This window comes from Asparagus officinalis, chromosome 7, assembly GCF_001876935.1.
Source record: "Asparagus officinalis chromosome 7, Aspof.V1, whole genome shotgun sequence".
In the NCBI taxonomy this organism is placed as follows: domain Eukaryota; kingdom Viridiplantae; phylum Streptophyta; class Magnoliopsida; order Asparagales; family Asparagaceae; genus Asparagus; species Asparagus officinalis.
In genome coordinates, this window is record NC_033800.1 from 150,553,108 (window position 1) to 150,577,702 (window position 24,595).

A 24,595-nucleotide genomic window follows, 5' to 3' on the forward strand; every position below is an offset into this window, starting at 1 on the left:
TTCTTCCTCGACGTGGATGTCGTCCATTGCTCATCTTCAAGCAAATCCGGATGAACCCAAAGGATTTCGCCATTGGGGGTTGTGTGAGATACAAGCCCCTTTTGGCGCTGTCCATGAGGATCATCGTTGATGGTTTGCATCTTGACCTTTGATACCGGTTCGGCTTGAAACCAGGATAAAGGAACTAATCCGAAGCTAATAGACACCGCATTTGCACCTACTTTCTTCTCTTTCGGCTTCGGTGTCACGATGCCAACATCGATTAAGGTTTGTATTTTGTCCTTCAAGACATAACACGCCTTAGTGGGATGGTGGACCCTTTTGTGATATGCATAATACTTTGGGTCATTTGTCTTCGTTGCTTCTTCTTGGTTTGTGACCGGTGGAAGCTTGATCTTATTGTTATCCAGTAGGTACTTGAAGATAACTGGAACTTCATCATCTTTAAATGAATACTCCTTCGGGAATCTAGGCTCAGAAGGTTTAAACTGCTTCGGAGGCTGTTGATTCTGATTTGGTGCCAACTAGAAGGATGATTGCTGCGGTTGTTGTTGCGGCGGCTGTTGTGACATTTGATGTGCGTCCACAGCGGCTACGGACCCTCTTCCTCTACCTCGAGGATTAAAATTTTGTTTCTGATTATTAGCCGGTGGCTGACCTCTCTCGAAATTCCTTCTCTTGAGAAAGCGTTCAGCTTGCTCACCTCTCACCTTCAATTCTTTCCAAGTTTTAGAGGGCACAACCCCCATGACCTCTAATACATCCAGCGACAAGTTATTGTGACATGTTTGCAGAATAAATTCCTCTGTGAGTGGATCTCTGCAGTTCAATGCTTTGTCCCAGAATCGTTTGACAAAAACATCAACCGACTCCCCATCTTTCTGCTTCTCGTCCAACAACGTGCCAATAGAGACCTCTGTGTCGTCGTCGAAGAAATTGGTGAGGAACAGTCCTTCCATATCTTCCCAGCTAGTGATACTCCCAGGTTTAAGGCGTCGGTACCAATCGAAGGCAGGCCCGCGAAGGGTTCCTACGAATGACCGGACCATCAGGGCTTCGTTCCCGGATATTACGCTGAGATGTGACTTGAAATAGATCAAGTGCTGAGTGGGTGAACCCCTGCCATCAAAAGGAGTAAAGTTAATCAAATTAAATTTCTGGGGATAAGGAATCAGGTCCCACTCCCTCGGGTACGGGTATGGAATGCCCGTTTTCTTCACTTCCTGAGCCGTCATCAGAGCGTTGACTTTGCTCTCAAGATCGTGCATCTTCTTGTCCTCTTCCTCGCTTTTCTTCAAGTAGATCTGTGGAGGTTGAGTGGATGACTTGGTCGGACCGCTTCCGGAATTGTCTTTATCTGGAGGAGGATCGTCGAAGATAGTCTCATCTTCTTCGTTACGTCGGCTGGATTCTGCTCTTTGGCTTGATTCCGGTTGGTGTTGCTGAACCTGCAAATCTCGCATCTGCTGCATAGTCAACTCCATCTCGGTTTTGAATTCAGCTCTAATTTCTTCGCGTTGTTTAGCCAACGCTTCCTGCAGTATGTGAGCCAATTGATCCGGTGTGATTGCGAATGATTCTCTGACTCGCCCTACACTGAATGCGGTACTGTCTGAAGCTACAGCAGAACAAGTGTCTGACAGTTCTTCATCTGAAGATAACCCTTCGTGCATCCTTTTGTAGTCTCGACGTCGGTTGGCTCTTCTTTGTAACCGCGACATCCTTTGAGAAAGACCTCGCTCAACTCTCCCTCCTGGAGAAAAATCAGGGTCGTGGTTAATCGACTTTTGCTTTCCTTTGTTGGTCATATTGATAGTGACCTCAGGGAACTCATCTTGTCGGATTACGGGTTTCTTCTTGTTGAAACGTCTCATTTTGGGTCTTGACGCTTCATTGGAAAGCCTTTGGAATACGGAGACTCTTGTTGAATCATTTTTTGAGCATCCGCATTCTGTCAGCACCGCCTTAATGAGTCTCTCGCAAGCGCAATGAGACTCGTTTTCTCGGACAATCCTTTTTCTTGAATTATTCCTCTGATAGTATAGCTCATCATTATTGTGATTTGAGCAACCTATATGTGGTTTCTGAACCTTGTTAACATGCACAGGACGACTAGTTGTCGCCACTGAGCGATCCAAGGTTAAATTTTTAAATACACCCCCATGGGGGTGTGGAGTTTTCATAGGTCCTAAACGAGAGTGAACTGGTATTCTCTCGTTTTGGACTGGTGCAGTTCTGACAGGAGGGTGTTTACGACCCCCTGCGTAAGAAACCACCAAGGGTTTATTCGCTGGATCTGATTGTTCTTTGACTGGGGCTTTGCCTCGCTCGTCAACCGAAGGACCGAGGCGATCCGCCATTGTGATCTTGAACTTTGATAAATCTGGACTAACCCATGGTTTCACTGGTGATACATTAAACGGGCCCGGAACGGCTGTTTGTGGTGCCTTCGGAACCCAAACTTTACGGTTATTCGGTGGCTTTTCAGACACCGTCTCCTTCTTGATTCCTTGGGTTTGTTGACGAAGAGCGCGAGCGCGGGCGGCCTTCGCCTGACGCCTTTGTATCCATTCCTTAAGGGTTGAACGGGCCCTTTTGATGAGGATCCACTCCTCCGTCGTAAGCTGTGCAGAAATATGATTATTTTACCGTTGAGGCAACTGAGTTATTTTCTGTTTCCTCGACTCTAGGTCCGCATAATAATGGACCCCGTCGGTTTGTTGCATGGCCTTAGCCAATTGACGAGCACGGCGCTGGCACTGTCTCTGACGAGCTCTCTTCGTCAGCACCGGTGAGCTATTAATCAACGACTCCGTAATGGGTGTAGAGTCGTTTTGAGCAGGGATGTTGCAGGCAGATTCCTTAGCGACGATCGGGCAAGAATCTTTACCTGCGGCCTCCGTTGGAACCGCAGACTTGAAAGTTTTCTTAGAAGACGAAATCTTCCTATATTTGCGAGACGAGGAAGATTTCGCGGATGAGGACGACAAATACTCCTCAAACTTCGCCTGATCGAACTCGTATTCGATCTCTTCATTGACAACGATCTTGATCGGTTGCGACACCGTGGCCTCGATAGCGAGGCCGCTGGCTCCCACTGTGGTCGCCAGTTTGTTTTCGCCAAAAGTTGGTTCTGTTGAGGAATTCATTATATCTCCGTTTGATTATAACAAATTCAAAGAAATAGTCTTTTTATAAGACCTTTTCTACACAACAAAGCAAAAATTACAACTCTTGAGAAAATAACACAAAAAATCGTCTATCGATTCTTGTTCTTGTGGGACTTTGCCTGTGCCGGGAACGCTTTGGTTCGTAGACCGCTGAATCACAGATCGTGAAGGGGGTTTAATGATTCTGACTTCGTTTATCGAAGTGAGAATTTGAAACGATATCTTATCAAAGTAAGATAGTCGTTCTTCTTAAAATCAAGTCAAAGCTCAATTTCAAGGAGTTGCACGAAAACTCAAATCTGCTCTCTCTGCTCTGGATTGCTCGAAAATATGCTCGATCCTCGTCAGAAATGATCCTAGGGGGGTATTTATAGCCTCTGGGGTAATAACTGCACAAAACTCAAACAAAACAACACGTTATGGCCGCGAGACAGTGTTTACTGTCTCGCTGAGTGAGACAGTGTTTGCTGTATCGGCCCGCGAGACAGTAAATGCTGTCTCGGAAGTGGAATATTCTGACAGTTTTCGTTTTTAACTGTCTTCCCACGTTTCAAACTCCGTTATTTTGGTAGTTATTCACGTGATTTTCGCCCAAGATGTTTCCCACGTCCCTTGGCAGTTAATGGACACGTGTAGGGCAATTATCGAGGTGGTTTTTGACCATTTCAACACTGTCTCGTTGGCGAGACAGTAAAATACTGTCTCGCTGGCGAGACAGCAAAGTCTGTCTCGCTGGCGAGACAGCAAAGTCTGTCTCGCTGGCGAGACAGCAAAGTCTGTCTCGCTGGCGAGACAGCAAAGTCTGTCTCGCTGGCGAGACAGGAAAGTCTGTCTCGCTGGCGAGACAACAAAGTCTGTCTCGCTGGCGAGACAGTTCATACCTGTCTTGATTTTCCAAAAACAGTATGAGATCAATTCTTGTGATTTTTTGAGTGATCTTCTCTATGTTTGGGATATCTATTAGCATTTTTTTGACGCCTACAATAGGTTAATTATACAGAAGCCACCTTTGGGTTTCAGTTTATATACAAACTATCTTTAAAGTATGTTTGTGTTGCAATCAACCACCTCCGAGTCAAATTTTCACAGACAAACCCAAAATAAGTTTAAAAATTCACGTTCAAGGTACATGGTAACAAGACCTAAACATTAGCAAAATGGGTATCGAGCCTTGTATGTGAGTTTTAAAGGGTACTTTGGGTTTTTAGTAAGAAATTTGTCTGGGAGATCTTTGATTGCAGCACAAACCTACTTTGAAGGTGGTTTACATACAAATAGACATTCAGAGATGGTTTATGTATAAAAGCATCCTATTTTATAAAGGTGGTTTCTACCCTAGTTATTTTTTTTATGAATCTTCCATTTTTATTTATCTAATATTTTGTTTAGATTCACAAGGAAAGTAGTAGAGGTAATTATAGATTGTGAATAAAAAAATGAATTAGTCTGGAGAAATTATGATTGGTATTGGACACAGTATTCTTCTGGCCTGTGTAATAGAAAGCACTGAAGCAGAGAGTAGTAATTATGAAAAGAAAAAAGATTCCGCCTTACTGCTTCATGTTTCCCCCTTCCTTTCTGCTAATATAATTTATATTTGACAGGTTAATGAAGAAGCCAGTGACAAAGTTCTGGAGGTGGAGCAGAAGTATAATGAGATTCGTAGGCCTGTATACAAGAGAAGGAATGAGATTATTCAATCTATTCCGGACTTTTGGTTGACTGCGGTAATCTAATTTTTTTTTCTAAATAGGGTTGCAGTCATGTGGATTTTTTTGTGGCTATTGTAAGTCATTCGTCTAATCTGTATATTCATATTTGCAGTTCCTTAGTCATCCTGCACTTGGAGATCTCTTGACTGAGGAAGATCAAAAGGTTTGTCAAAATGCACCTGTAGTAATAATAGATTGCTACATAATATTGATACCGTTCCTAGAATTTTTTAATCTATCCAAATCTTTGTTCCTTTCAGCTTTATGTCAACCTTTTTGCTATTTTGACTAATTGGTTTATGCTGAGGCCTAGTCTTCTTGATATAGATTTTCAAGCACTTGATTTCCTTAGACGTGGAGGATTCAAAGGATGTGAAGTCAGGCTATACCATTACTTTTGTAAGTTCTCGTTGACAGTTTATTTTACTGTCTTTGTTAATCATTCTCTCCATTAGTGATCTAGAATTTGTACTAACTTGTTCCAATTTTCTAATGACCAGAACTTCTCTGCTAACCCTTATTTTGAAGAAACAAAACTTGAAAAGACATACATTTTTGATGATGAAGGAACACCCAACATAACTGGAACAAAAATTACATGGAAGGAGGACATTGTAAGCATGTCATATCCTAGATTATCTACAACAAATTGTTTCTTTGGTAACATATCGAACTAATAATACACATCCCTTTTCCAGAAGAGTATCCCCAATGGTGTGGAACATGAGAAGGGGTCCAAACGGCCTTTAACTGAAGAAAGGTTAGTCCATAGTTTTGCATGATGTTCTTTTCGGCAGTTTCAGTACCAATTTATGAAATTACTTCCATGTTGGCATAGTTCATTAACTCGCCAGACATGAAAGCTTGTATCAATTTGCAATGCATCATATAATCAACATTCTTTTTCATTTAGGTCCCTTAGTTGACTTCCGAGCCCTGGCATGTTTATTTTTTTACTCCCACTGGTTTCATCACCTCATTATTGGTTTAGTTTTGAGTGGGATAGTTTGTATCATATTTTTGTTGTGGACAAGATTGTTGTGGACAATATTTAATAAACAATAGTTTTTTATTTGGTATATTATTGAATGCTAGGAAGTCATGCTTGGCATTTGGACATACTAGTCTGATGACTCAGATCTATCCATCCTCATCAGGCATCAGCTTAAGATAAGCTTTTAGCATCTAGTTTCACTGTGACTGCTTAAAACTTGGTGGGGAGGAGCTGCTAGTGGGTATTGCAAAACTTGGATCCATAGTCTTCCTAAACATTGTTTTGTTAAAATTTCTTCTTCCACTAATCACTACATTTGAGATGAGGATACTCACTTCTGGATTTACTTGTTGGAACTTTATTAATCTGGAGTGTCAGTTAACATGACCATAATAGAGACATCCAATACTTCTAACTCATGCATCACCAAAATTTTTGGGCTATTGTTTTCCATTAAAGTATTTGCCTAATGCCATTTTAAAGTCTCTAATGGCATCATAAGTCGAGGATTATTATTAAGTCGAGATTATTATTTTGGTTACCATATAGTCACATGTTACTAGATGTGACATCAATCTGTCAAAGCCGAGTAGTATCTCTAATTGGGAAATTGCTTTTGCATTAGTAGAAAGTCCAACTATGCAGTCATAATTACCATCAGGTGCTTGTTAACTGAAAAATAGTTATAACTTGAGATAAGCAACTCATGCTACTACCACTAGGTCCAAGTTAGGAGCATGGAGGAAGAAATTTTCACATGAAAGGATTCTCTCTGAGATGTTTATGTTCTGTTTAGGTTTATTTCAATCACTTCAGATCTATGTCTTAATTGCTCTTATCTCTATTAGGAGGTATCGATTAAGAATGTGGAGCGAGTCCTAGTCAAGGCTTCTGTCTGAATTTGTTTCTGATTGAAATATGTTTTAACAGTCTGATTTAGGTTCATCATGAATTTTAATCTAATCTATGTCACTATTACTCTTATTTTGATAAGGCAACATCATGATGATAACTTGGTCTTATAGATTCTGAGACTAGCAGCATGGTACAACATCTTCAGCCTTAGCAATGATTTATTTTTGGATTATGAGACTAGTTTTCTTGAATTTCTTCTGTAATCAAAGGGATATGCCAAACGACTTTATTTATAAATAGTACTTTTTAAGGCTTGAGAACATATATAAAATAGTTAAAAAGTATAAATAGACATGCACATCCTTATGGTGTTGGTTTAAAGAATTTAGAAATTAATGATTTTCATGAGTATAACTCAAAATTTGTCGGTTTTTTATTGTTTCGACCTTATAGAAGTTGACGATGCGTACTTCAAATTCGTGATTTTTCATGGGCTACAATCCATGATCTTTTTACATTTTCTTTTTTTATTTATCAAATGACAGTTTATTGCACCTTTTTCACAATTAGTGATTTTTATAGGCCATGACACTTGTTTTCCCAACTTCTGTTATCCAATGGAATCAGTATGCATACTTAAAAATTAGTAAATTTCATAGGTTACAACCTATGTTACACGCATACGGGTGCGGATAAAGATGCGAGTGCGAATACAGGACCCAACAAAAATGTAAAAGTTAGGATACGGGGACACAGCTATGTACATACATATTAAAATTAATAATCTACATGTGACAAATATTGTTTTTCATTCACATGTTAGGAGAAATAAAATCTTTTTACTATTTTTATGTTTCTTTGAGTAGGTTATAAATTAAAAAAACTGCTCATTTTTTGAACTAGATACTCAAACGACACCTTAAAATCATATTTATGAACTAGTTATGTGCTAAAACAAACCTTTCCTGAGTCCAATGAGTGAGGCGAAGTGTACGATATACATTCAAGAAATGTATCATAAGTATCTTGAACTAAAGCATGTGTTATATAATTGAGTATATGTCTAAAAATGTATGCATATAGTCAATACGTGTCCAAGGAGTGTCAGATACAAACACAGTTACGGATACAGACATGGGAGTTTAGATGAAGTATCCGAGTAACCTAGCCTACAACCCATAATTTTCATACATTTTCATTTGTTCGATTCAATGATAGTTTTGTTTTCTTTTTTCAAAATTTGTGATTGTTGTAGGCAATATAACCCCATGACTTTTGTCCATTGTCGTTCATTCAATGCAATGATCACTTATTATGCATACTTCAATATTCACAATTTACATGTGCTATAACCCACACATTTTTTGAATTCTTGTTTATTTCGATGGTGAATAAATATGCATACTTCAAAATTTGTGATTTTCAAAGGTTATATAACCCATAGTTTTTGTCAATTTTTGGTCATTTGGACCCAATGACAAAATAAGTATGCGTGTCTAAATGATTTTCATGGGCTGACCTAAGAATTTTACCCCTTTGGTATATTTTAACGTAATGGCATTTATTTAGACATTTTAAAATTCACAATTTTCATAGGTTAACTCATGATTTATGTTTATTTTAGTTCTTTTTGTCCGAATGTATATTAATCATGCTTTGTTCAAAATTAATCATTTTTGTGGGCTAACCTATGTTTTCTTTCAATTTTTGACCGTTTCAATCCAATAGCATAAAAATATACATAATTCAGAATACGTGACTTTTATGAGCTATCATTCATAATTTTTTCCATTTTCTTTTTTTTCCCGGACCTAAACGAAAACTACTCACGTGTTTTTTAAAATTGGCGATTTCCTTGGGCTACAACTTACAATTTTTGTTAGTTCTCATTTATTTTGACTCAATGGAAACTAAGTATGTGTATGACAAAATTCATGATTCTATGGGTTAACCCACAATCTTTATTCATTTTTGATTATTTCAACCTAATGATAAATAGTTATGTCTACTTCAAAGTTCACAATTTTTATGCATTATAATCTATGACTATGGTAAATTTTCATTCTTTTTGACGCAATGATAAAATAAGTATGTGTGCTTCAAAATTAACGATTTTCATGGGCTAACCCATGAACTTTATCCATTTTTGTCTTTTTTGGCCAAATGACATTTAAGTAGGTATACTTTATAAAATTCACAATATTCATGGGCTATAACTTTTGATTTTTTTCTATTTTCGTTCTTTTAACTCAAGCTCTATTAGTTATATGTACTTCAAAAAGAAAATTTTCATGGGCAATATCCAGCAATTTTTGTCCCGTATTTTTTGATCAATTTTAGATTGTCTTAACCTTATAACAAAATTTTATTGTTTGGATGCAATAGTATATAAGTATGCGTACTTTAAAATTTGTGATTTTTATGAGTTACCATTCACGGTTTTCTTACATTGTTTTTCGAACCAATGACTATTACGTGTGTTCTTCAAAATTCACGATTTTCTTGGGCAATAACCCAAAAATTTGTTGGTTCTTGTTCGTTTCAACCTAATGATAAATAAGTATGTGTATTACAAAATTCATGACTGTTGCAAGCAATAACCCACGATTTTTATCTATTTTTATTCTTTTGACCCAAGGGCAAAATAGGTATATGTGCTTCAAAATTAATGATTTTAATGGGCTACCCTATGAACTTTATCCAAAATTTTCTTTTTCGACCGAATGACATTTAAGTATGTGTACTTTAAGATTCACAAAATCATGGGCTATAAGTCATGTCTATTTTCGTTCATTTCGAACTGATTGCTATTAATTATACATACTTTGAAATAAAATTATTCATAGACAATAACTTATTATTTTTTTCAATTTTAGATAGTCTCGATCTTATGACAAGTAATTAGGCATACTTCAAAAGTCATGATTCTCATGGTCTATAATCAAAGATTTTTTGTCATTTTCGTGCTTTTTAACCTTATGACAATTAATTGTTTTTTATCGATTTTGGTCTTTTTCAACCCTATGGCATTTAATTAGGTGTACTTTAAAAATTCACATTTTTCATGCGATATAACCATGATTTTTGTCTATTTTGTCGTTTTCTCGCAGTAGCTATTAATTATTTGTACTTCAAAAGTAATGATTTTCATGGGTTATGACTTGTGTTAAATTTCAATAGTTTCATCCTTATAGCAATTAATGACGCATACTTCAAAAGTCGTGATTTTTATGGATTATAATCCCTATTTTTTGTCAACTATTCATTTCGACCCAAATGACAACTAATTTACATACTTAAAAATTAGCAATTTTCATAGGACCCACATATGTTGTCCATTTTCGTTTATTTTGACCCAATGACAGTTGGGTTTTCTTTCTTCAAGATTCGCGATTGTCATGAGTTATATAGCCTATGATTTTTGTCCATTATCATGCATTTCAATGTAATGGTCACTAGTTATGCGTACCTCAGTTGTCATAGTTTTCATGGGCTATATCCCACATTTTTTGTGATTTCTCGTTTGTTTTGACTCTACGGCTGATAAGTATGCATACTTCAAACTTCGCTATTTTTGAAGGCTATATGCATACTTCAAACTTCGCTATTTTTGAAGGCTATACCCCTGTTTTTTGTCTATTTCGCTGGTTTGGATGTAATGGCAAAATACATAAACATGCGATTCAAAAGTAACGATTTTCATGGGCAAACCCAACAATTTTGTTCCCTCGTCTGTTTCAACGAAATGGCATTAGATTAGGCGTACTCAAAGTTTGCAATTTTCATGGCCCATAAATTTTATCAATTTTCATTTGTTTCAATATGTTAGTTACGCATACTTAAAAAATAATAATTATTATGAACTATAACCCATGTTTTCTTTCAATTTTTTATCTTCTCGACCCAATAACATATAATTTTGTGCACTTATGCATACTTCAAAATATGATTTTAATCCCTTTTCTTCTTTTCGCCTCAATGACAATACATTGCATGGTCTAACGCTTGACTCACATTTTGTCAATTTTTTTATTTCGATGCAATGGCAAGTAATCCCGTGCGACTAAAATTTCACGATTTCCCCAGACTAACCCATGATTTTGACCATTTTCATTTGTTTTGACCAAACGGTAGTTACTTACGCTTACTTCAAAATTTGCAATTTTCATGGGCAGCTCTCGTTTTTTGGCCATTTTCCTCTGTTTTGCCTCAATGACAATAATTATGCATATTTTAAAATGTCTACTTTTCATGTGCTATAACTCACAATTTTTGTCCATTTTAACCAAATGGCGATTGATTATGCATACTTGAAAATTTCTGTTATTCATGGCTTTCAGTTGAGTTTCTTTGCTAAGTTTTCATGCACTGCTGACAAGTGCAAAATGTAACTTATGACAAAAACAATTTTATATTAACCAAGTGCTTGTCAAAAATCTCAATAAATTTTGCGGAGTTATATTGGAAACTGGAATCAAATTAGTTATATCATCTACCCTTCAATTATTCCGTTTCTCTTGTATTGTAGCATATGTATTCTTTATAGCCATTTCTTGCTAGTGATACATGATTCATTTGGTTTTGTGCTTAAACTAGACTATTAAATTCAAGATGCTTGGTTGTTTTACATGCATCTATGTTTTCATTTTTATGTTTCTTTTTGATGCAGTTTCTTCAGCTGGTTCGGAGAGATGCATGATAAAAGCTTTTTAGAAGGAGTTTTTGATGAGGTAAACTCAGAGTTACATTTTACAACGTGGGCAACTTCCTCTGATTTGCTTGGTGAAACCTGATGTAGTAGATGAGAAATATAATTGTATACTTTAGATTCGGATGAGTTACTATAGTGCGTACAATCTGTTGCGTTTATCTTCTTTATGTTTGATTTTCAACTATAATGTTACAGAAGTATTCGAATTTTGGTGGTTACTGCTAATGCCTGTTTTTATGTGAGAAATTAATGCAGTTCAGCTGCATTCTACAAAATTACAAATTAACCAATATATCATTTTCCACATAAATCAAACATTGTTTATGCTTCTAATCTGATATGGAAGAAAACCTGATTTTCTTTGGTAGTGTTATCTGCAATCTGTTGTCACAATTCTCTGTTACTTGATTTATTTCCTCTTATTTTCTTGAATGTATCGGTTTCTGAAGTTACCCCCAATTAATTAAGTCAGTTATGTGGAGGAATGGCCAGATCTTAAGTTTTTTCACTTCTCAATTTTTTGTTCATCAAGTGAATCTGAATGTGAAAATACAGGTAGGAGAGCTAATAAAAGAAGATCTATGGCCCAGCCCTTTGAGGTATTTCAATAATGTGAGTATTCTTGCCCTCAGTTTTCTTTCTTTTTCTTTGACATGTTTGCAATTGGCTGAGGGAAAGGTTTCTTAAAGCGTAGAAGGTTTGGCCTATGTCCAATCTAGCAATGTAACCAATTTATAGTAATCACTCTTTTTCTACAAATATAACTTATATATGTGATTCACTGGTGTAGGAAGCTGATGAGGAGTTCGATGGAGACATTGATGAGGTAAATGATGAGAATCTTAATGTATGTAATTGTTTGCTTATTATCGGCTTCCTTGTTTTCTCTGGTTGAGAGATGTTTCTTATATTCCCTGTATGTAATTGTTTGCTTATTATCGGCTTCCTTGTTTTCTCTGGTTGAGAGATGTTTCTTATATTCCCGTCTTCATATAGTGTAAAAGTGTTTATATAGGCTCTTTCCTATAATTCTTCCGTAGGAATCTCTTCCTCTATATTCCAGATTATGCATGATCTTTTTTTATCAGTTAAACACGTAAAATATGCTCAATTGGAACCATTTGCTTATTCCAGTTCGCATTTGACTTAGATAAATGGAATCTTTTTTATCCAAATCAAGATGCCTCGTTCACCGATTTGTTCTCACACCATTAATAAATAATATAACGAACAATATCTTTTTGTTTTTTGGTGACTTCCTTGTAGTCATTACCTACTAAAATTTTACTATCTAAATTGTATGTATGTTACTTCATTGCTTATCTTGACCTGCTTAGGAGTTCAACCGGTTCATGCGTATTTTTTAATGTCGAGTTGACATATGGCATTGATTCTAGTGAGTTTAACCGCACTTCCATGATATATCCAATTGTATCTGAAATTATACTGTCTTGTATTTAAAAAAGTAGACAGATCCTGAATCCTGACTAGAGAAGCTAATATTTCCAAAGACTGAGATCGACATTGTCCGGAAATAGGTCCTGTGTTGATATCAAGTCTTTTTTTTTTCTGTACACCAGCTTTGAATTTTATTTTATGCTTGAGCTTATATTTGCTTGTGGTGGATTTGATACGCTCTAGATTTTATTCTTCTTGTAAATTCCTCCTGATAGTTTCAATGAATCGGTAATCAATTTTTGTTGGCAGAAGGATAGTGATGACGATGAGAACGATGATGACGAAGATGATGAAGAATAACCGAGAAACATTTCATTCAAGGACTGTACTCTCCATAGCTAATCAACTCCGTTCAAATTCTGGCAAAGTATAATGTAAGTTAAAAGTTTCAAGGAGTTTCGGTGTTGGCTTCAGTTTTTGCCACATTTTCACTGGGAAATGAAAAGGGTCATTTCACGGAGAAATTTTATTTGGCCTTCTGGTCTTGTAGAGAATTGAGGATTGCCTTCTGTTTTGTTTTGTTTCCCCCCGCTTTTTTCCTTTTTCCTTGTTCGCAAGGCTCCTTATTCATTAAGCGTCAGCTTTCCTTATTTTGGACCATGTTCTGTAATCCCCACTTTAATTTATAGCATTTTAAATGAAAGTCGTTTGTGTTAAATTTCATGCTCTTCTATCATCTTACTGCATCCTTCTCTGTGACAGCAGCAATTAATTTTTAGCTTGTGGATTGTGAAACGTCAAGAGAATTTGGGGCTCAAACTGTGCTTGCTCCTCCTGTCCACGTTTTGGGTTAAGCTTTGCTTGCCCCTGGGTATAAACTAACTCCTAGATTTTTGCAACTTAAAAAGTCTTTTGAATGTTGTGTGCAACGAAAGTATATGAATCTGCATTGTTTTTATGTATATGAAATTTCTTCCCGTTACACCCAGGCTTGTGGATTGATGAGGGTCCGAAGTCCCCACCCTCCGTAAAAATGAGGAAAATCTTGCCGAGGCACAAGGATCCCCGTGACGGAGTCCGTGTTCGATCTTTAATACATACCAAGTAAACCTCTGTTTCTGGGTTACACACCTAATAGAAAATAATTTTTTGTAGTTTGCTTTCCTAAGCTACAATTGATACGGGTGTATCTTTTTTTCTGCTTCGGGGACTTAGTGATCTTCATGGGAGCTTGAGGATAGATGATTCTCATGGTAGCTTAAGAATAAAATCATGGGCGGAGTTGTCGGTAGCGGCGAAAATGGTCAAAAGTAGGAAAACAACGAAAATCAGGAAGTTGGCGAAACAGCTCCGATGAAGCAATGTCGGTCGATTGAAGATTATCCCCAGTTGACCGAAAGCATGCACCTTCAAGGTCGAGAAAACGGCTTTCTGGTCGGTCGACCGAATCATGCATGTCGGTCGACCGACTGAATTTTCCTAGGTCGATTTGGATTCTGTTTTGAGACGAATTCTAGTTAGGTTTGACTTGGGTAATTACCATTTGTCACCAACGTTGTTTAACCTATAAATAAGGATTGTTTAGGGTTTCTAAAGGGGGAGGAGAGATTCTAATCAGGAGATCAGAGTTTAAAGAGGATAGGGAAGTTGTTTTTTATTCTATAGAGATTGTGAAAGAGAGATTTTGTAATATTTATTTCTTTATAATCTAGATAATGTATTTTCCTTCGCCAAATTGAATTGTTCTTGTGTTTTGTTATTTTCTTCTTAAACCCCACTTTTGATAATTCCGTGATCAAATGTGCTCGCACGACGACTTGTATCAAGTTGGTATCAGAGCGGTTAGATCTTGTGAAGGGGTAACCTATGTATGGTCCTTACTCGATCGCAATACAAGAAAATAGACGAGATTCTTATTTCTTTGGAAGAAGTCCAGAATCAAGGAAGAAGAAGATGATAGTAAGCGACAATTCATCGAGTATTGATGCAATGGAAAAACAGATCGAGACAATCAGTTCGACTTTCATGAAGCTCGTCGATCTCATCCACGGAGGTGAAAAGAAAGGTGAATCTTTGGCGGGGCTCAAGAAGAAGCTTGTAGAATTCGATGGAGGTAGTGAGAATTCAGATTCCGATGAGGAGGTCGAGGCCGTCATGACTGTTCCCTATTAAGGGGTAAATGGTACCAGAATCTGAAGATTGATTTCAGAGTTGAGATTCCTATTTATGATGGGATTGTCGACGTTAGGAGGCTTGATGATTGGATCGAGCGTATGGAAACATATTTCACTATTTATGACTATTCTTCAATGTATTATTAATCTGTTGCCAAATTAGTGCTATAAGATCAATTTTGAGCTATAAGAATTTATTGTTGTGCTTGCTTCAATTATTTTACTACTAGAAATTTGTTTTCCATATCTTTAGGGAATGAAACAAGCAACCCCTCAGTTGATAAGAATTATTCACCTTTAAATAAAATGGTATAGCTAGTAAAATATTCATATGCAATCAATTACTTTGAGTTATCTCTCACCAGAATTAAATTACATTGTAAAATGTGAAATCTAGTAGCTGGAGAAAACAATAAGTAAATCTATACTACTTCTAAAAGAGAAAACCATTGTCAAAACTTTTACATGACCATTTTGACCCTATCAACTTACTTAATTATAAATTTATCCTATATTTCTATCCCATTGAATCAATGTTTACAATTATTAAGATTTTTAATTGTTATTACTGGTTTAATTAATTAAAAAGCAATGGCCTATCCTATTTCATCTGCCTCTTCCTCTCCCTCTTTTATCGTTCTCAGCTCCACCGCTTCCCCCTGCCTCTTCATCTCCGATTCTTTCGTTTCTCAATAACTGCAGCTGCGACATCTCTCTAAATTCTTTCGCACATCTGCCTCTTCATCTCCCTCGATTAACCGTTCTAATATCTGCTCATCCCTCGACTCCACAAATTCTACAATTCGATCGACTGATCACCATCGCCACCACAAATGGCTGTCCCCCACTGCGCAACCCCCACCCCCATCTACGTCTTCTCAGATTCTTCCGTTTCTCAACTCTGGCCCTCATTTAATCCTTCTTCTGCGCCCCCCTCGTTTGAATCCAATTCGTTTCCAAGAAAGGGGATGGTCTCGTCAATCCCTCGTCAGTCTCTCTCTCTCTCTCTCTCTCTCTCTCTCTCTCTCTTTCTCATTCTTTCTCTCTCTCTCTCTCTGGAGAGCATCATGGGGAGAGATTTTCTCCCGAGGGGGTCTGGTTAGTGTTTCTTTCGATTTTGATGCTTCTTGATGGCACGTGGGGAGAGATTTTCTCCCGAGGGGGTCTGGTTAGTGTTTCTTTCGATTTTGATGCTTCTTGATGGCACGATTGTAATTTTTCTTTTTCGGGGTCTGGTTAGTGTTTCTTTCGATTTTGATGCTTCTTGATGGCACGATTGTAATTTTTCTTTTTCTGGTTTTGAAATTTTGATGTTGTGAAGGGATTGTGATGAGGAGGTCGTTGGTGCTTCAGCTGCACAAGACGGAGGGTCAGGGAGGGGATTATGCGGAGTGTCTGCACTTGCCAAGGAGGAAATTCACTGATTTTGGTAAATAATTTTTGGTGATTTGCATATATAAAATAGATGTTTGGGCATTCTAATAATATAGAAAAATAAATTTGGGCTTCCATTGTTATTTATAGCTCACGTTTGATCTAAATGATATAGGGTTTAAAGATATAACCTCCGAATAGTCAATGGCGACTGAGGCTGAACTCTCCAAACACAAAGGAGGTATCTTTAACCGCTATGATGATGCCATCGTTATGTAATTTGTAAAATGAAAATCCACCCCCTGCCCTTCCTAAATTCAAGTAAAGCTAAAACCTGAGTTTTTTTTCCATTTTGTGCTCATTATGTAGTCTGAGATGTCTATATCTGGTTTAACGTTTAATTCCCAAAAGATATCCTGCTACGCGGCACGAGCAAGATGTTCTAATTTCTCTGTTGGGTCTTCGTCCTTGATTTCTAATGGGTTCATTAAGCTGAAGTTGAGCTTTTTATCTCATACGGATAGGTACTATGCATAATGGCATTTGCTTCTCCAAACCCTTTTTAACTTATTTTTATTTTGATGATTTCATTCGACAAGCTTCTTACTTGAGTTCCTTGGGGTCACTACATTACTGTAGGAAATATTTGGCCGTGACAGTTCGCAAATTTTCGGTTGGAAGACCCGTCAGGATAAAGAGCAGCGTATATGCTGCATTTGGTGACATGGCTGATGATTCAACCGGTAGATACCCTCTTTCTTTTAGTTTCTCATGAATGCTTGATATTGGTGTTACGAACATCATGCACAATTATTTACGAGATATGTGCTATCAAGTATATGCGTATTACAAACAGTGATACAGTTTCTCTTAGCCAGACTAGCCTAATAAGACCACAATGACAATATCCTATGCAAACGAAAGAACTTGGGTCACCAGTTAGAGACTATTTTGTATTATATCCATCAGAAGAAGCAAATATAAATATGATAACACCAATATTTGATCTGTATCTGCATCATTTACTCTCTTTAAAGCCATTTACACCAATATAAATATGACGACAATAATATTTAATCTTTCTTTGTTGATTCAGCCATTCAGGTGTCTTTCCAAGGATTGACGTAAAGGACCCTTATAAACGACTTAGAATCGGTAGAGAGGCATCTGAAGAAGAAATTCAAGCTGCAAGGAACTTTCTGGTAAACAAATATGGGGGTCACAAGCCAAGTGTTGATGCAATAGAGTCAGCTCACGACAAAATAATAATCTTAACTACATTTAAATACTGAGATTGTTGAGTAAGCAAAGAGGCGAGCTGAGATGGCAAGGTAAAATTTGAGAGATCTTTGACTGATGCTCTTAATAATTCTTAAAATTTCATACCTCTAAAAACTAAACTGTAGATTTTGGAGGCCAATTGAGATTAAATATTGATTGATATTCTTAACTACATTTAAATGCTATACACTAGCGTACCACATGTTAGGTGTTGTTTCTGCATGCTCCTTCGCAGTATGCTGATGGGATTTACCGGTAAAATTTTTAGAATTGAGGAAAGCTATTGAATTATGTGTAACTAATAAGGATATATCACCAACATCACAATCATAGCCATAAAAAATATGTCGTTGCAACTTTGTCTTCTGAGTACTATAGGATTTCTGTGGACTTCTGATGGTGCTCCTGGGAAAGAGATTTTGCTCCGTTACTGTAGATTTGAGATTTCTTAATATATTTTCCTGATAGGATGAAGCCTTAATGACACATGAGAAACCCAATAATGATAGAAGTTATTGAGGGAGTGGTGTTACAATTATCCTATGATGTCCTGAAGCTTCAGAAATAGAAAAGTATGACTAATTGAAAAGATATACATGTCTTCAGAGTTTAGAGTTAGTGTAGAGATAGATATGTTGATTTGTAATAGCATTTTCTTTGATCTTAGTATCCGTCTCTGGGCACTATTCAGTACAGAACCCTTGAGAATTCGTTTTGGTATGCGAAAGCAGAATTCAATAATTATTCAATTGACATAATAGTGTAGCATAAGTTGTCTGAAGGATTGGCTGAAGTAAAAGGTGCATGAAAATAAGTAGAGAACAAAGCCAAATGCAAGGATTGGATCTTTTGAATCAGGACTCACAATTTGAAAGGTCATGTAGAAAATTGATGGAAGAAATATTTGTTCTGTAAAAGAAACTGAGCAGACAATATTTTGTATGAAATTTTCATGTAATGTAGTTAATATATTTATGCATGATGTTTGTTGGCTATTTATTATTGGGTTGTTGGATAAGACTAGCAGAATACTCACGAAGAGGCCATCTGAGGTTGAAGATTGAGAGGTTATTCATCATCCGACTGCTTTTTTTACCCATGTTATTATTTTATTTATGTTTATCTTTCATGATCAGTAATGTATGCGAGTTTCCATCTATATCCCAATAGTTTCTTTGAATATCTAATCAAACAGTCTGATTTTCAGGCTACTCTTGCTTCATCAGATGACAAGGCTAAAGACTTGGATCAAGCGCAATCTGGGAAACTAAAAACTGAATCCTGTTGATATACAAAGATTGGGAAATGTGGAAACAGTAACTAACCAAATAAGTAATATATCTGTTTCTTCAGCAGCAGAAGTAGCAAGCTCGTTTTATTTAAATCACTCACAGCACTCTCAACTTGTCTTGGAACAGCATCAGGATCATCGATTGAAGAACGCAATAACAATACAAAACCAAACTTGTTTATTTAAATCACCAATACCTGCAGTGTACATGTTGATGCAAAGTCAAAGACTTTGTTTGTGCAAATACAAGCATCGGTGGAGAACTGAAGAGTCACGCTCAAAGGGTTCGAGGTCGGCGACGGCAACGACGCTGAAACCCCTACCCATGAATTATAAGGCGGGATACTCTGCTCACTCCTGAAATAATTCCCTGCATCAACTTCCCTCTTAATCCTCGCCAGCCTCTCGAAGTTCCCCTTGAAATTCCTCTCCCCCCAAACCCTAGAGTCATTATAGCTCTTGTTCCTCCCCAGATCGATGTCCTTGTATCCGTAATAAGCAGGCCTCGGGTTGCTTGTAATGAAATTACACATAAATACCGATATGCTGTTCATCATATCCAAATGCTTCTGGATTGACTGGTCATCGGTTCTAAACCATCCCGTAAAGTATTGTATACTGTATAAGTTTCCTTGTCGATGAAGGAATGGTATCACTCCTTCTGATACATCCTCCATTGTTCCACCCATGGGTAGCATTGACATGGTAAATGAGACTGGTCGCTGATCGGCGAGGGTCTGAGAACTGAGGGAGTTGTTGATGAAGGTGAATCTTTTCTCCCAGTCGCCTTCAGCGATGGAGGAGGTGACGAAGTCAGACTTTACTTTAAAGGAGGAGCCATGGGTGAAGTCCTGGGTGCGGTCGAGGAAGTCTTTGGTTTGGTTCAGGCCGTTGCGGACCACAAGGGCTCCAGCCAGTTGTTCTGCTTGCACTGTCTGGGGGCGATGCGGAGATCGGGGAAGCTGGTGGCCATGATGTTGGTGAGGGTGCTGCAGTTACAGAGGAAGAGGGCGGTGAACTGGAGTCTGATGGCGGTGGTGCCTAGGTTGTTCATTGAGACGGTTGCGGTGACTTGCAGGTTCAAGTTGTCGTCGAGATTGGGAGCTACGTATGAGAATTGATAAGAGAATTCGAGACATCTAAAAATGAGGATGTTGGCCAAGATATTGATAAGAGAATTCAAGCGCTAAAAAAGAAGGTAAACTCATGGAACTTGCGTTCCATTTAGTCAGTGTGTCATTTTTATTTTCAAACATAATAATGTTCACTTCAGATTCAAACCCTTTTCGCTGGGAGCATTAGATCGCTTAGTGCATAATAAATCTCAGTGCATTGGCATTTCTTGTCATATTTATACATTCTAATGGGCTCTTTAATGAGATGAACTACAGAAATTCCTATTTGTAGTATGATCGTAAAATTTACATGACTACTTAAACAATTACATCAACGGAATTAGAAGCAGGACATTTTTGTTGGATAAAGTGGGATAAATAGTGATGCCTGGCATCTGGAATTCTCCATGGAGTTGTTATATATTTGGAGGCCAGTTATAGATCTATTATATGTAGCATGGAAACTTCAAACTTTTGAAAATTTTTGGTGAGCCTTAACAATTTTGAGATCATTCCCATGTGTTTGTATTGTTCACTAGGGAACTAATACTTATTATTATTATCGACTTTAAGAGATTCACAGAATTATACTTTTTCTGGGTAGCATAGAATTTGCTCGCTGTAGAGGGTTGATCAAAGTCTGCTGTATCATGTGGTCATCCTGAAATGCTCTATTATGTTAACATAATAGACATGGTCACCTTATCTATAGTTCCTATCACATTCTTTTTAGTAGATTAGTTGCAGCTGCAAATATGATGATTTTCCTCCTGTACAGTTTGGGATGTTTTTATCACCAAATTTTGGTTTTAGGAATTAGTAAATTGTCAGCAATGACTAAGGACCAAGGTGTTAGAAGAGCAAATAAAGATATCCGTAGAATAATACTTTTTTTTGGGTGGCATAGAATTTGCTCGCTGCGAGGGTTGATCACAGTCAGCTGTATCATGTGGCCATCTTGAAATAATAGACATGGTCACCTTATCTGTAGTTCCTATCACATTCTTTTGAGTAGATTAAGATAATCGGATTTATGGAGATTTACATTTTTGGTTGTTTATAGAAATTCTCATGAGATTTAAGAAAATGGGTAATTAAGAGAAGTTGAGTAAAGGAAGTCATCGTATAATCGAATAGGGTAACTGGGTTATCAAGACAATTGAAGGATTATGACAATTGAATGATTAACCAAAATGTTATGTATATGCATTATCTTTTTTGTAATAAAAAAAAACAGATTAACCAATTGAAGGATTTAGATAGATTACTCCTATTTGATTTGATTTCCTTCGTCATCTGAATACAGATTAACCAATTGAAGGATTTAGATAGATTACTCCTATTTGATTTGATTTCCTTCGTCATCTGAATTCAATATGTGATTTTTACTCATGTTGTTTCTTAATATGCATCACGTGCAACGCACGTATTGCATACTAGTTAGAACAAACGTAGAAACTAATGACCGGAATTCTGTTCTTTCATGTCAGTCACGTAAATTAGAACAAACGTAGAAACTAATGACCGGAATACTGTTCTTTCAAAGAAGCAACCAATCGTAAATTAGTTTGATCATCCGAGATTTTAATTACAATATAAATCATTCTTGACAACAGATAGCATTGCATTTGATGTGAACACTGGATGACTAATAATAGTCAAAGAAAGGGCTTTCGAAGAGAAAACTCCAAATGGAGTTCATATAGAACCCAAAATTCTTAAACGGATCGATGTTTATATATATGCGGGACTCACATGCAAAGAGCTGAAGAACTGCACGGAGACGAGGCAGCGCGTGTTCAAAACATATATAGGAGTGTGCCTAGTGAAAGACTTTATATTATGAGAGTCTTTTCTCCGAGGAAAAAGGACACGCGGAGAGATCGTGGGAAAAAAAGGTCTCGTCGGCGTATGCGCCCCACGAAACCATGATGAGCTCCCTCCGAAGCAGCTTCCGAAGGTTACTTTCACAAACCAAACACCTAACTTCCCTCGTGAACCGAGGCCATCACGAGCAGGCTCTCCTCTTCTTCTCCCAGATGTTCTCCTCCCCCGACCTCACCCTCGACCCCTTCGCCTTCCCCCTTGCCCTCAAGTCCTCCGCGGCCCTCCGTCTACCCAACGCCGTAGCTTCGATCCATGCCCATGCCACCAAGGCCGGCCTGCTCCCCAACCCGTTCGTTGCATCCTCCCTGGTCGATTCCCACGGCAAATGTGCCGGCATCGCCCACGCGCGTCAAGCGTTCGATGAATCTCCCCAACGGAACGTCGTCGTATGGAACGCCATGATAGCCCTGTACTCCAGATCGAGCGACACGCCTAGCGCGCTGGAGATTTTTGAGGTGATGGATGTACAGCCCAACGCTTCGTCCTACAATTCGATAGTAGCTGCTCTCTCTGAGTCGGAGGATGACGGGCCATATCGAGCACTTCACTTCTACAGGCGGATGAGGGCGTCGGGTTTGGCTCCGAACCTAATCACCGTCCTAGCCCTCTTGCCTATTTGTGTCCGTCTTGGTGCATTGAGTTTTATCAAAGAGATTCACGGGTTCGCGGTCAGAGGCCGTATCTATCCACACCCGCAACTAGGAAGTGGGTTCATTGAAACTTATGGACGGTGTGGTTGCTTGGTCTATGCTCGCAGAATTTTTGATCTGATGAAAGATAAGGATGTGGTGGTGTGGAGCTCCCTGGTTTCTGCATATGCGTTTCACGGCAATGCTGATATTGCGATGTCTGTTTTTAGATGGATGGAAACGGAAAAAGTGCAGCCTGACGGTATCATGTTTCTTGGCATATTGAAGGCGTGCAGCCATTCAGGATTCGCCGATGATGCTTTGAAATATTTCGACATTATGACTGATAAATATGGTGTTGAAGCGAGCAGCGATCACTACTCTTGTTTGGTTGATGTTTTGAGCAGAGCAGGGAGGTTGAAGGAGGCATATGAGGTTCTAGACAGGATGCCAGTGAAGGCAACTGCAAAGGCTTGGGGGGCTCTTCTTGGGGCTTGTAGGAGTCACGGAGAAGTGAGGCTCGCGGAGATTGCAGGGAGAGTGCTGTTTGAGTTAGAGCCCGAGAATGCGGGGAATTATGTATTGCTGGCCGAAGCGCATACTCGAAGGCGGGAAGTTTGAGAGAGGCAGAGAGGTGAGAAGGGAGATGGTGGAGAGAGGTTTGAAGAGAAGTCCTGGTGGGCAGTTGGGTATATAGTCATTCATGATCCCGGAGCTGTGACAGGTGTGACTTATATATATAAGTCTCTCTTCCGCTCTTCCCAATTCAATACATTTTGGAGAAGCCTTCTGAAGTTATTTCTGTAAGTATATTGGTAAGGGGTGATTTTGAGAAGTCTTACATCCCCCACCCCCGCGACGGACACACATCACACATACACAACAACATATCATAATATATATATATATATATAATATATATATATATATATATATATATATAGAAAACTTATTGTTAACTTAGTGGGATTCATCACTCAAGTTTCTATCATATTGATGATACCTAGGTCGCGTGCATCGATATGAAGAGACTGTTTCATCAATGGATAGAACTTTGGTGATGTCCACTTAAGTTGAACATAAGTTTTTTGCTCTATATATAGCTCAATATCAACACTAATTAATTCATCAGAGAGGAGCTTGCGGGGTGATGAAGGATGATTGAGGCTCGGTCCCCTTTCAGATTTAATGCCTCAATTCTTGAACCGAGGGTTTGAATGTTAGACTGACTACGACAAGAAGATACCCGCAAGAGGACGGGGACTGATTCCCAGCGTGGAATTCCTCCGACGGTCAAGTTATGATGACTTAAGCATTTGAGCGAGTTTTAGAACTGTGTGGTGCTTATGCTATGTGCATTGGAATGATCAATCTCTCAGGTCTAGGTCATGAGGAAGATTTAAATTTTGCTCGAGAGTTTTCTTTTGCTTACGCTCTTTCTAATGGTGAACAACCTCCATATATAGAGTGGATGTCCATGACAGATTTGGTTTTTCCGGCCATGCAGAAATGGCGGTGACAAAGTTATGAGCTGGAAGGTGAGTCATCCCCGCCGTTTTACAGATATCGGCTGCGATCAGAGGGGTAAAGTGCATTTCAAGCATAGGAGATGGTGTCTCCGCGATATCCAAGAAGTGACTTGTGAGTGTGGCAGAAGTCATGTGGGCATACTGAGTCGTCCCTCGCTTTACAGATGTCGACTGGCGTCTGGAGGGGGAGTCATTTCATTATGGGAGAGAGTGCCTCCGTATTTTCTGGAAAGTGATTGAATTGACAAGTCATGGAGATCTGTCAGGCCAAAATCTGGATAAGGCTTATCCAAAGTGGACTAAGATGTCAACATATGCTCTGGGGGAGAGGCATGAGGCCGGGGTCGAGTCCTCAATTTAGTCGACAGTAGGGAATATCCCTTTTAAGTCGTTTCTGAGAAATGTCCAGTGAGTGCTCGAATGCCCTAAATAGGGTCGTTCTCGATTATAGGGTCGACCGGTACCGTCTTTCGCG

The 24,595-nt window shown here is 38.3% G+C and overlaps 2 protein-coding genes and 1 long non-coding RNA gene across 8 annotated transcripts in view; all 3 read left to right on the forward strand.

The window, feature by feature from the left end:
- The window catches only part of LOC109850768 (NAP1-related protein 2-like), a 27,010-nt gene extending 13,457 nt beyond the window's left edge, over nt 1-13,553 (forward strand). Inside the window, exons 3-11 of the mRNA XM_020420839.1 lie at nt 4,775-4,897; nt 4,995-5,045; nt 5,210-5,281; nt 5,383-5,496; nt 5,581-5,642; nt 11,401-11,461; nt 11,998-12,054; nt 12,233-12,289; nt 13,150-13,553. Of these exons, the coding sequence (XP_020276428.1) occupies nt 4,775-4,897; nt 4,995-5,045; nt 5,210-5,281; nt 5,383-5,496; nt 5,581-5,642; nt 11,401-11,461; nt 11,998-12,054; nt 12,233-12,289; nt 13,150-13,200 (648 nt within the window). The 3' untranslated portion in view covers nt 13,201-13,553. The remainder of the gene's footprint in view (nt 1-4,774; nt 4,898-4,994; nt 5,046-5,209; nt 5,282-5,382; nt 5,497-5,580; nt 5,643-11,400; nt 11,462-11,997; nt 12,055-12,232; nt 12,290-13,149) is intronic.
- Nucleotides 15,951-19,182, forward strand: LOC109850323. 6 transcript variants are annotated; one of them, XR_002249398.1, is made up of 7 exons: nt 15,951-16,112; nt 16,336-16,443; nt 16,564-16,912; nt 17,028-17,131; nt 17,485-17,719; nt 18,877-19,001; nt 19,088-19,182. It is a non-coding gene; the product is annotated as an uncharacterized LOC109850323 (long non-coding RNA). The 6 variants fall into 6 exon arrangements; XR_002249399.1 differs by having other exon boundaries at nt 16,564-16,709; nt 16,800-16,912; nt 18,877-19,182; XR_002249401.1 differs by having other exon boundaries at nt 16,564-16,629; nt 16,758-16,912; nt 18,877-19,182.
- Nucleotides 19,530-23,331, forward strand: LOC109850321 (putative pentatricopeptide repeat-containing protein At1g03510). Its single transcript, XM_020420322.1, is given in 3 exon segments — nt 19,530-20,158; nt 21,692-23,194; nt 23,196-23,331. Coding segments are annotated over 2 exon segments (1,284 nt in total). The 5' UTR covers nt 19,530-20,158; nt 21,692-22,003; the 3' UTR covers nt 23,289-23,331.